This window comes from Budorcas taxicolor, chromosome 11, assembly GCF_023091745.1.
Source record: "Budorcas taxicolor isolate Tak-1 chromosome 11, Takin1.1, whole genome shotgun sequence".
In the NCBI taxonomy this organism is placed as follows: Eukaryota; Metazoa; Chordata; class Mammalia; order Artiodactyla; family Bovidae; genus Budorcas; species Budorcas taxicolor.
The window spans coordinates 61018785-61032188 of NC_068920.1; the positions used below are offsets into that span (position 1 = coordinate 61018785).

General features: G+C 48.1%; 1 protein-coding gene across 6 annotated transcripts in view; it reads right to left on the reverse strand.

The window, feature by feature from the left end:
- The window catches only part of BCL2L11 (BCL2 like 11), a 79949-nt gene that overhangs the window by 43877 nt on the left and 22668 nt on the right, over positions 1 to 13404 (reverse strand). For all 6 annotated transcript variants that reach the window (XR_008200109.1, XM_052647947.1, XM_052647946.1 and 3 more), the window contains one exon: positions 2672 to 2781. Coding sequence is in view for 5 of the 6 variants with exons in the window: in XM_052647947.1 (XP_052503907.1) it covers positions 2672 to 2781 (110 nt within the window). In the remaining variant the exon portion in view is untranslated. The remainder of the gene's footprint in view (positions 1 to 2671; positions 2782 to 13404) is intronic.

Sequence of the window (13404 nt, forward strand, 5' to 3'; positions counted from 1 at the left end):
ACAGGCCCATCTGGGAAGGCTCAGAGGGACCGTTGTAGGGTCACTGGTGTCTCCTAAGGGCTTCCCCGGTGGCTCCGACGGTAAAGAATCCACCTGCAATGCAGGAGGCCCGGAGACGCATCGACCAGGCCCATCTGGGAAGGCTCAGGGAGACCGTTGTAGAGTCACCGGTGTCTCCTAAGGGCTTCCCTGGTGGCTCCGACGGTAAAGAACCCACCTGCAATGCAGGAGGCCCAGGTTCAAGCCCAAGGTCTCTGGAGGAGGGAATGGCAACCGACTCCACGGAAGTTTAAAGAGAAACTTGGGCAAAATCTCCTTAAACCCATCTGGCTCTGTGGTCAAAGGCTCTCAGTCAGCTCCCAAGAGGATGGAGTTGACGACTGTTCTCTGTGTCCTGAGCTTCCCGGACTCTGAAGGCACCAGGGCCCAACAGCCTCACCTCTCCCGGGGAGCCCCACCCAAGCTAGACCTGAGTCCCAAGGCTATCCTCTGCCCCGAAAGATGGGGGGAGGCAAGGCCATTGTGCCGCTCAGTCACAGCCCTGCTCATCCTGTTCGGCTGCCACGGCCACTGAAGTCACCTCTTCCTGCTGGATCTGTGACACACGCCCGAATCACGGTGGATGCATTTGGCCTACCCCTCGGAGGGACACATGTCCTTCCCCCCTCAGCACCAGGACCAACATCCCAGATACCCTGGGGCCCTGTTTCTGATCACTCTCCAAGTCCAGCGGGAAAGCCAAGTCCATACACACACACAGTAACCCCAAAATTCCACCGGAGAAACCGAGGCAGAGGACTGGGGGAACACTAACTTCTGTGGCCCATTACACAACAGTGCACCTTGCAAAGAGGAGTGCCGCTGCAGACCTAGGCTGAGAGGGGGTTATGTTCTGTGAACGGGTTCCCATCAGGGTGCGGGGCATTCTGCCAGCTAGACACAGCATCATAAGGAACCCTGAAGCCCGTTCATCCTTGTGACATCTTGCATCTAATGACAGGCTCGTACAGTAGCACGTTTCCCATCAAACACACATATACACACCCAAGAGAAGGTATGAAGAGGAACAAGTAAGAGTATTCTGAAAGCCCTTAACTCCTTGGTGGAAATTCTATACTGGAGAAATAAATAACTTGTAACTGGAAAACATCTCCATGTATGTTTACAAAAGCTTAGAAAGCATCGTATATAACAGGAAAACAAGAAAGGCTGAAAGCAGTTTTACAGGAACCATTCATTTACTCAGCAAAAGCCAGCTACAAAAAAGACTAACATTTAAAACAGGACAAAACATTGGGGTGTCCAAAGCATAAATTCCATCCAGAAGAAACAAAAAAAACAGAGTCTTTAAAAGGAGTTTATATGAAGCCATGATGTCTGGGAAAAAAGGAGTCAGATGAGAAGGAACACAGAAAGAATGACATTAAATTTTATTTTGTAGAAAATAATTAAGGGCTTCCTTTTGGATAAATCAACACAAACACCTTCATACACGGGAAACAGAAAAAATGTTATACTGTCACTGTTTAGCCACTAAATTGTGTCCTGCTCTTTGTGACCCCATGGACTGTAGCCCACCAGGCTACTCGGTCCATCAGAATTTTCAGGCAAGAATTCTAGAGTGGGTTGCCATTTCCTACTCCAGGGGATCTTCTGGAACCAGGGATCAAACCCGGGTCTTCTGCATGGGCAGGCGGGTTTATTACCACTGAGCCACCAGGAAGCCCAGAAAAAAGGTAAGCAAGCCGAAACCACATTCTCTCACGCATGTGTTGGTGAACCCCTACAAGAAGCAGTCACACATGCTTCTAGGAGCCTAACTCTCTGAGTTAAAGCCTACACAGTTTAACACGTCTTCCATGAGAATAAGGTGTCCAAAATGGTCACATACATTGCCACTGAGCAAAACAAACACAGTGTCTGCAGCCCAAGATCTAAGGCTGATTTTTTTTTCTTTTAAACCAACAGCACACCTCAAAAATTCCAGTGCTATCAATTTGAGGTATAAAAAAATTTATACCCCGAATTATAGGCTGAAGAACTGGCCTCTAAATGCATTTCAATAAATGGAGCCCTGAGAAGAGCAGTGAGGACTGGAAGGGCAGAAGGCGCTTCTGCCCCGACTCACTGCCCGGCAAACGGCAGGGGAGACTGCTACCTCTCTTCCCCCTCATCTTCTTGACTGCATCCCACAGCAAGTGGGATCTCAGTTCCCTGACCAGGGACTGAACCCGCACCCCCTTCATTGGAAGCACAGAGACTCAGCCACAGAACCATCAGGAAAGTCCAAGACTCTTACTTTAAAGCTGGCATCATTCCCTTTGGCTGCGTAAAGATGGAAATTTAAAAATTTCTTTACCTCTGACCCAAACTGCCTCAAGGGAGGACAGAAAGAGCCCCTCTGGCTTCAAGACTACGTTAATATTTTTGTGGAAGTATTTCAAATATATAAATACTTCCTTTTCTTCTAGCATGGAGGGTTAAAGGTTTATGCTCCTACAACCCCCCTTGGCTCATACTGTATTTTGTCTAATCGCTATCATTTAAGTTGAGCTATAAAAGAAATGGAAAATGGGAATGGAGAAAGAAGAGAAGGTCACACCTAGGTAATACTGCTCATTTCCAGAATAAGCACAGAATCAAAAAAGGAGGTAAAGAAAACATCATTTACCCTTCTTGGGTAATACGCATTAAACTCGTCTCCGATACGCCGTAGCTCTTGGGCAATCCATATCTCTGGGCGTGTATCTGCAGGTACAGCCTGAGACTGCCTCATGGAAGCTGCATGAAAACAGACAGAACAAAAATCACATTGTTTTCCATGGATCATTCAGTAAGTCCCGAGGTCAGTTTCCAGAAGTCAGCCCATTCTACACATGGGATGTTCCCAGATGTCAAGAACTACAATCACACATTCAAGATTACAGTGGCAGGCTCTGCTATGTAACCTCTGGTTCATGAATAAGGGATACTGGAGACTCAGAAGTGCCAAATTTAAACATACTGCAGCCGATGAATTATACACCTCTATTTCGTGAAGGCAAGGACAGGCAGAAATGGTACAATCAATACTGCCCAGCAGCCTTGACACACGCTACAGCTGCTGTTTAATCACTGAGCCATGTCTGACTCTTTGAGACCCCGTGGACTGTAGTCCACCAGGCTCCTCTGTCCATGGGATTTCTCAGCCAAGAATACTGGAGTGGGCTGCCATGTCCTTCCCCAGGGGAATCTTCCTGACCCAGAGACTGAACCTATGTCTCTGCACTGGCAGATGGATTCTTTACCACCTGAGAAGCCAGTTACCCTTGAAACATACAAGAACGTAAGTTAGGCTGTCCAGACAATAACTATATTTTGATAATAAGGTAAGGTGAAATTCCTAGGAAAATGTCAAAACGACACAGAGGAATATGAGATGAAATGGCTGTCCTACTCAAAGTGAAGTCAGAAAAAACCTGAGAAATGAATGAGTTGGTTTCCATGGAAGGAGGCCAAACACAGCCAGTCCACACCAGCACCACTGCGGGGCCAAATGAAAGCGTAATTGCATGTTTTGTCTTGATACTAATGCAGTTAACAAAGATGGCCTCAAGTGTGCAAACATCACACGGAGAGAGGAAATGCTCTGGGGGTAAGAGCGAAAGCCCTTCTGGAAGGACAAAGAGGAGGGAGGTCCGCCCTTTCATTAAGCTGTCATTCCCAAACACACCCAGTACATTCAGCTGCTGGCTAATGAGCCCGCTGCCAAGCCAAAATATGGAGCACGCAAAAAAGTGATTTGCCCAGAGATCCCAGGAGCACCAGGGAGATGGTGTCCTCCAGGGATCGCGAGGAAAAGCACTCGCCACACTCAGGAGTACAGGCAGGCGACACGGGCAACAGGCAGAGAGAGGAGATCCTTGGATCTCAGCTGCTCTTCGCGTGCGGCTGCTAACTTCCTGTTAAAAAGGGCATGCTGCACTGGCAATTAAGGCGCACACACTCCCCTTTGACCACAGGGAAATACTTCAGCACCTATGATAATCAGATTCTGCCATAACATGAGTACAGCTTCCTGTTCTGTGTTTTCGTTAAAAAAATTTTTTTTCTTGTATGTCGTATCTGGAGTTCTATTTATCATTACAAACAACGGTGGTGTGGGTTCTGAGCTCTGTAAGATCAGTTAAAAGTAAATTTTTTGAGTTTTTGCCATGTCCTCTTAATTTCTTGCCCCAATTTCTCTGTCCCCCAGCCCTCACCCGAGGGAAACAGATGACGCCGAAGAGGCTGAAAGAAGCAGGGCGCCCTGCGTGTGTGCCCGCGCATGTGCACAGGAACACTTGTGGATCCTCTCCCGGATTATCCGCGCTGGGAACGAGCCAGAGGGGACCCTCCCCAAGCACCCCACATAAAGAACACGAACACTGATGTCAGGGAAGTTTTTGGGAAAAGCCAGGCACGTCCCCTGAATACCTCTCCCATCACACAGAAAACTGCCTTGCCTACCTTTATCACACACACAGTTCCATCGTTACTCTGTATAAGCCTATTAAAATTACATTTTAAATGGCTAAACTGGCAGAAAACAGTTTCAGTTCAGACGTGATGCCAGATGGCAGGCCACGGTTCACTCCGATCTCCTGGGTTTGTAGCTCTTTAAGGATTTTGTCTATCAGAGGGACCAAACCATTACTGTCTTTTTACATTATCAGTGATCGTGAGCTTTGCCCCTGAACTTAGAAGCTGCTGTTACCAAGTTAACTGACCCTGGAGGGAAAGGAAAGCCTCTTTTCTGTGAATGCCCACTGTGAATCTGTACCTCTGGGACTATCTCAGGGAGGCACTGATACACCTGAGCAAACCAGCACCCAGGATGCCACGTGGCTGCTCAGAGCCAACCAGCACCCGCCTCTCCGGGATCCCAGCGCCCCGCTCATTTCTCACTATCCTGGGCTCTCTCTGAGAGAGTAAGTCTGCCTCCAACCCTAGAGTCAGAAATGAAGACAGTGCCGATTATCCAAAGAGTCTGTGAAATCTAGACTGCGTGTTTTCCAAAGATGAGAGACTGGTAAAAAAAAACTGCTGGCAAGTTACCCGAAGTTTAGCAAATTAAGACACTCACTAATTTACCCAACAAATATGAATGCCCATGAGCTAAACACTACTCAGGAGATGGCCTGGACACAGCAACCAGAGAGGACCCAGCCCTGCTCCATGAGCTTACACTCCTGTGGATTATAGGCTAAATTTCAACTAAATGCTAAACAACTTCTGGACAACGATACTCCTACTTTGTATTTCTGTAACACAAAATAGATGTTTGCTCCTTGGAAAAAACACTATGACAAAACTATACAGCATATTAAAAAGCAGAGACATCACTTTGCCAACAAAGGTCTGTATAATCAAAGCTCTGGTTTTCCCAGTAGCTACATATCGATGTAGCTGAGTGCTGAAGAATTGATGCTTTTGAATTATGGTGCTAAAGAAGACTCTTGAGTGTCCCCTGGACAGCAAGGAGATCAAACCACTCAATACTAAAGGATATCAACCCTGAATATTCATTGGAAGGACTGTTCCTGAAGCTCCCACACTTTGGCCACCTGATGTGAAGAGCCAACTCATTGGGAAAATACCTCATGCTGGGGAAGACTGAAGGCAGAAGGGGATGACAGAGGATGAGATGGTTGGATGGCATCACTGACTCAATGGACATGAGTTTGAGCAAACTCCAGAAGACGGTGAAGGACAGGGAAGCCTGGCGTGGGGTCACAAAAAGTCAGCAACGACTGAGCAACTGAACAACACAGAACAGAGGAAGGTCTCTTGGTAAATTTCCCCTACGCAGTAGATGAAATTTATTCAATTCTACCAATATTTAAAACCCCCACTGACGTGTGTGGTTAAGGAGGTTCTATCTGACTCACGTGAGGTCTGGCGGCTGGAAGCACCACGGGAGCCTGTTCAGTATCAAACCGAGCACCCAGTGACTGCATCAACCCAGCACCTGGAACTTTGGGGACCAGATGCGACTTACTCATCTTAGAGATAAACGTCTTGCTATTTGTGGGGTAAGGAAATAAGCAGATGCTTCTTCGACAGAAAGAAGAGTTCTGTAATGAACTGTTAGCATCAATAAACACACAGAAACATATCTACCAGGTCTGGCCAGGAGAGTCAGGTGGGTTTTGTCTGTAGGTGGCCCCTGAAGCCACGTTCTTACATAAGCTCCTGGAACAGACTGTCCACAGACCAGACCTTGAGAAACACTGAGCAGAGGGGGAAGAAGCCAGGGATCAGTCCTGGGGCCCAGACCTGCGTCTGCAGAGAACACTCAGGAGCTGGAAATTCTTCTTCGCCTTAGATAATGGCCAGGTTAGGCTAGGCTTAGCACCTGCTGACTGACAGCAGCAGACTGGGAAGAGAGCTAGCCACTGCTCTTGCCGCTCTCTGGCTGCTCGGTGGTGTCCAGCTCTTTGTGAGCCCATGGACTGTAGCCCACCGGCTCCTCTTTCCACGGGAGGAGCAAGAATACTGAAGTTGGTTGCCATTTCCTTCTCTCACGGGACCTTCCCAATCCAGGGATCAAACCCATGTCTCCTGTATTGATGGGCGGATTCTTTACCACTGAGCCGGCAGGAAGTCCAGCCACTGTTCTTAGGAGTATTTTTCAAGTTTCTATAGAACAGTGACATACAATACAAATTAACTTTTACAAAGGAGACTGATCTGTCTGGGCTACTCTATCACCATTTGGGGCAGTTTTTTGAGTAAATACTTTTCTCGTTGCTTGAATTTATAAACCTCAAGTGTTTAATGACCAACATGCATCCAGCAATAAAGACTAGCCAATGTGTATACAGAGTATTGGTTTTCAAGTAAGACTGTAAGGCAAAAATTCTATTTTAATTATTTTCAGAAGCATCCTATTCCTGTATTTTAGAAAGGTACTGTTAATCTGTAATACGATGGACTTTTCCACCTAAGTTTCAGAGACTATTTCTTAAGTGACAAAAGTCTCCTTTTCGGGGGAGGACGGGGAAGCCTTTTCCTAGCTTCCTCACTAGTTTAGTGTCTGTCTGTCTGCCGTATGTGGCCTCATGTCACTTGAGAACCTAGCAAGACAGAGAGGGGGTCTGGCTGACCTGAGAGTCAGCTTATCAGTCCCAGGCCAGCACTGGTTGGAGCCAGAACAAAGGTTTTTATTTCCTTTACCATCAGTTTGTGGAATTCTTCTCCACAGTGACCAGAGCATTGACCACTGCAGTGAGGAAGGGATCCACGGCTCCGTCTTCTGAAGGTGAGCCTGGAGCTGGTGGCATTAAAGGGCAGGGGATACTTGGAAAAAAAAAACAAAACACCCTCAATCCTACAATCCTTTCTAGATACTTTATCTGCCTGCTCCCCTCCGCATGTACTCCACTTATCAAAAAGATAAATTAGTATCTCTGTAAGAAAGAGAAACATCATTATGCTGTCTGCAATGTGCTTAATAGCCATAAATGTTACCTGGGCTTCCCTTGTGGCTCAGCTGGTAAAGAATCCGCCTGCAGTGCAGCAGACCTGGGTTCTGTCCCTGGGTTGGGAAAATTCCCTGGAGAAGGGAAGGCTACCCACTCCAGTATTCTGACCTGGAGAATTCCATAGACTATATATAGTCCATGGGGTCGCAAAGAGTCGGACACGACTGAGCAACGTTCATTTTCACTAACAAACTGTGTTTCTACTGGAAACAAAAGCTCTTATTACTACATAAAAAGATCACATTTTAAAGTTAGTATTTTTACATACACATAAAAGCTTCTTCAAGGGGGAAATAGTAGTGAAGAGGTGTATTTTCACCCACAGAAAATGCAGTTTCAGCATCTAAGAAGGCATTTCATTCATAAAGGTGGGAACTAACCCAGGAGAGGGGACAGAAGACAAAAAGGCACAGCCAAACAGGAACTGCTCTCAACGCAAAACTGCTGCTCTGCCGCTCAGTCGTGTCCGACTCCTGGCGACCCCAGGGACTGTCGCCCGCCAGGCTCCTCTGTCCACAGGATTCTCCGGGCAAGAACACTGGAGTGGGTTGCCATTTCCTTCTCCAGGGGATCTTCCCACCCCAGGCACAGTATCTGCCCTGGCAGGTGGATTCTTTACCCACGGAGCCACGAGGGAAGCCCAATGCAAAGCTACGACTGTCCAAAAGCTATAGCCAGAAGCCCACACAAGGCCAGCTCTGACCCCACAGCGTCTTCCTGAGCTTGGGAACTTGCTGGGAGCCCAGATTTTCTAACCAAAGCCACTCAACCAAACTTGTAAGGCAGGATTTCCCTGGTGGTCCTGTGGTTACAGAATCCGCCGGCTGGTGCAGGCGACACGGGTCCAGCCCCTGGTCCAGGAACGAGGGTCCCGCATGCCACAGGTCACCTACCGATGCCCAAGCATCACACTGCTGGGCCTGCCCACCCTAGAGCCTGTGCTCTACAGAAGAGGCCCCCACGCCGAGCCTGTGCGCACCCGGACCAGAGAAAGCCCGCACACCGCGACGAGGGCCCAGTTCAGCACCCCACAAAGGCTTAGCGCGCAGCCGCGCCAGAGGCGGCGAGCCAGCAAACTGAGACACGCTCAGTACAGCTCACTGACACTCCTGCAGACAATTTTATGAAATCTGGCACTTACCGGTAACCTGATTTCCTACAGGAAAAAAAAACAAACCCACAAGGTGTATGATTAATCTATTTTTCTCTACCAGTGTAGAGGCAGGTAGAAAGCAGGACCTTTTTCAACACCAAAGAACTCTCGAGTTACTGAAAGATGTGCAGTGTTTGATTAACAGACTGTTGTGGTTCAGCTACAGAACTAGTTTCCAGCCCAGAGGGTAATTCCAAATCTTAAAAGTTCAACAACTGAAAAAAAATTAATATCGTGGTTAAGTGGCTGATAGTGAAATCAGGCTGAGGCTTTCGGAAAGGGCTTTCTGTAGCGCTGCCAGCAAGAGTGGGAACATTAAAAAAAAAGAAAACGAGATTGCCACTGTGTAATGAGCTTGACGTCAGTCAAGCCAAACCTGATTTCTCCTGAATGCCCAACCACCTCACCCCACTGCTCCGAACGGCAGGTGTTCAAAGGCACCGAGGTCCCAGCCTGACGTTCACTGCCATCCTTCCACACCCAACCAGGGGACTGCGAGCATCCGGGGGCGGGACTAGGGGAGCTCGGGGTATACCTGCACGCACACCGCTTTGGTCCTCCTTGGGGACAGGATGCTCTCACATCCCTGGGCCAGGGACTGTCTGAGTTCCCAGCATGTCACTACTGGAGCTTCAAGTGCAGAACTGGAAACCAAACAAAAACCCACAAGAACATGCACTCTACACTGTTCTCAGGTGTTCAGTGAACTGTAAGCACTGGGGTAGAATCGAGATCAGATTTTCAGAAACCAATGTGAACCGAGCTCTGAATCAATTTCCAGCTCAGAGCTGAGAAAGGATTTCTCTTCCTTGAAGAGATGCTGAATGTATGACTGAAGAAATGATTGTTTTTATTTTAAACATACCACAGCATGTACTGAGGCAAGTAAGAGCTCATTGTGCCTCCTATTTACCAGGGACTATGGAGCAGTAAGAAAGACTGGAAAGACAGTCCCTCCTCCTGGCATTTAGGGGCTGAACCAAAAGCCATAAAGAGCCACTTTGTAGGCTCTGAAACCAGGGCCAAACCAATTCTGAAACAGACGCTCCAAAACTTCTGAGGAAGCACTGATTCTGCATGCGACCCCTTAAGATTATTCATTTAGGGAAGTAAAAATTCTGGGATGTTTATCCAACCCAAGAGTCTCCTGACTTAGGAGGCTATCTTCAGAAGTACCTTTATTAACGAAGATTTGTCCACAGCTGACGAGGAGGATGAGGAGGTCACTAGCCATCCGGCCACCATTTCCACTGGAAACCCATCTGAGGGGCTGAGCGGTCTCAGACGCTTCTGGATCCCCAGCCCCAGGGTAGAAGGGCTGCTGCCGTGACAGCTCGGCTGCAGCAATGCTTTCAGAAGTCACCTTCCACTCTGATGGTTCTCACAAAGCAAATGAGCCAGAGCCCAAGTATCTGCAGACACACACCTCTCTCTGGATCTATTATTTCCCAACTGCCTCATCTTGTTTATTGAGACTCCTCTATCAATTCCACTGAGCCACTGGATGAAAATGAAAGGGAACTGAAATAAAGCGATGGCACACAGCATCATTACTTGTCAAGTTTTTACACCTGTTTTTCCCTGGCACACATGTAGGTGAACCTCTGAGCAGTTGCATGAATTCAGGATGGTGCTTTATAAACAGCCGCTGGGATCAAAAAACAAAAAGAAAACTTAGGAGCTGCAGCCAGTGTGTGCTGCCCACTGCTTTTACGTGACTGTGAGTAAGAAAATCAAAATAAGCTACTTCAATCAATTTCCAGTCTGACCATGTGGAAACTGCCAGAAAGCCAAGGCCATGAGGCTGGAAATCAGTGTTTGTATCTTTTCCCTGTGACAGCTACCTGTTTCTTATAATAAACTATGAATTTAAAAGCATTAGGATGAATGCTATGCCTTCTTACTAGCTATGCAACCTCTAATGAACTAGCTCCCCATATCACCCAAGCTGTCCCCCACAATCCATGTTTTTCCAGGAGCCAGTGACATGCCAGAAGCAAACCCAGATTTTGAGTTTTTACGTCTATGTCCAAGGATATACCAGCTAACTCTGAGTCACAGCAGGAGCCAGCAGGTGGGGACGTGGCAGAAGCTTCCCGCACCGCAAGGCCTGCACCCTGGCCTGGGACAGGTGCCCCGCTTTTCCTAAGGCGCCGCAGTCCTGCTGACGGGCCCTGGGGGCTGCAGAGTTCCTCCTTCTGGGAACCGGAGCTTTCCCTTCTAACCCCAACCCAAATCTAGACTCTGTCCCCTGGGGCTACAAAGATAATCCCTCTCACCACCCTGCCTTTGAATCATGAAGCTGCTACCATGTGCCCCACATGTGGTCCTGAGTCAGATCCTTCCACGTTCCTTTCGTGGCAAGGTGCTCCATCTGGTCCGGCTCCATCTGTGCCCCCACACACGCTGCTCTGAGCAGTGTGGGGCCATGGTCTCACTAGGTCTGGACGGGCGCAGGAAGACAGGCGACAGGACTGTCCCTCGCTTTCCCCATATGCGCCTAGCCCCACTGTCCCCAGGACCGCTGTGTCTCTTATTCCTACAGTCTTACAATTCTTCCCAGTCAGTCCTAAAGGAAATCAACCCTGAATACTCAATGAAAGGACTGATGCTGAAGCTCCAATACTTTGGCCACCTGATGTGGAAAGCTGACTCATCGGAAAAGACCCTGATGCAGGGAAAGACTGAAGGCAGGAGGAGAAGGGGACAACAGAGGATGAGATACCTGGGATGGCATCATCGACTCAATGGACCTGAGTTTGAGCAAACTCTGGGAGACAGTGAAGGACAAGGAAGCCTGGCGTGCTGCAGTCCTTGGGGTCGCAGAGTCAGACACTACTTAGCAACTGAACGAGAAGATTCCTTCCAGAAGATCGTGGAGGACTTGACTGTGCAGTCTTCTTTTGAAAAACAAAAATAACCCCCCCAGATAAATATAGTCCAAGCTATGCTCCTTCCACTGACAGCAGAGACAACTTCCTATCCACAAAATTTATTTCACCACTTATTCCAGCAAAACTACGAAAAGAGAAATGCTTTTTGAAGACCCTTGACAAGTAAACATACAACTCTACATGTTAATTCACTTAAGACCATTCCTTAGAAATAAAGTGTTAAAAATTTTGAGGTTGCTAGCTTTTGGTAACCTGGGTTCCTGGCCCATCATCAGATCTAGGGGAGGAAACAAGAATTTACACTACGAATATAAAAAATTTCTGAGTAGAGAGCGCCTGTGGCTTCCTCTATGAAATTTAATGCTGGCGGCAGGAAACAGGTGATGAAAATCTCTTCTCCTCAGTTCACATGAAGGTCTTAAGCATCATAGTGTTTTGTCTTAATAACAGTGGAGACCCAGGCAAAGGGGCCAAAACAGAATCCTGAAAAGCTGCATCCGAAACAGCTTTCCAATTAAGACCTGTAAAACCCTGTAATTTTATTTATGCACTTAAAGTTTATCAAGGCCATGTGCTAAGTGAAGCGCTTAGCTGTTAATGCAGATATATGGTGACTGATAACACACTCGAGGGATGAGGTATAATGAAAGCTTCCCACTTAAAACAAATTCACAAGAGCCAGCTGCCTCTTCTTATCCCACATCGTATCAAGAGAGAAAACATCACACCTCAATTCCAGACACTGTTTTGCATAATCACAAGGATGGAATCATTGTGTTTGGACATTTGATGGTTTAAGTATTTGGCCTCAAAACACACGTCTGTCTCAGTTGGGCTGTCTGATTCCTCTCCCCTAGAAAATTCACAAAGCTCCTGTGTCTAGAAGACACATTGATGCTGAACGCGGGGGCGGGGGCAGCGAGGAATCCCTCCAAGGGACACAGGCGAACACAGCCCCAAAGCCTTTTGTAGAAAAGCGTTAGTCACTCAGCCCTGTCCGACTCTGTGACCCCATGGACTGTAGCCCGCCAGGCTCCTCTGTCCATGGAATTCTCCAGGCAAGAGTACTGGAGTGGTTGCCATTCCCTTCTCCAGGGGATCTTTCCAACCCAGGGATCAAACCCAGGTCTCCTGCATTGCAGGCAGATTCTTTACCATCTGAGCCACCAGGGAAGCCCTTTTTATAGAAAATCCCATGATAAAAAGAAACACTGTAAGAATTGAACCCTGCATAAAAAATAAGAAAACCAAAAGGCTCAAGTGAGCAGAGAATTTGATTGGTGTGGCGAGTAGTCCATCAGAAAGATGGTTGGAGCCCAAGTTCCTTCATCCACGGACCAGCCTGTACCAACCCCACTGAAGGCACCACCTAACCTCTACATGACAAGGCAATTCCTGGGGAGGAGGCAGTGACCCTAAGGCCTCCTCTGCAAACCACAAGAACGTCCTGCCAACGGCCGGGCCACGTCCCCACGCAGGACAGACGGGAGCCGGCCACTGCTCTACTGCTCTGTGGGCTCCGATCCTGGGCGCAGTAGCCTGGCTGCCCCTGGGCATCCGAGGTGGCACTCGTGGTGAAGGACTCGCCTTCCAGTGCATGAGACAGAGAGACGCGGGTTTGATCCCTGGGTCAGGAAAATCCCCCGGAGGAGGAAACGGCAACCCACTCCAGTATTCTGCCTGGTGAATCTGACGGACAGAGCCCGGCGGGCTACAGTCCATGGGGTTGCAAAGAGTCGGATAAGGCTGAAGTGACTTAGCATGAGCTTAGAAACCCAATGCGCAACACCGATTAAACAGGGTCACTCCAGTTCAGTGTAGCCTCCACCAACCAACTCCCTACAGTGCCCCT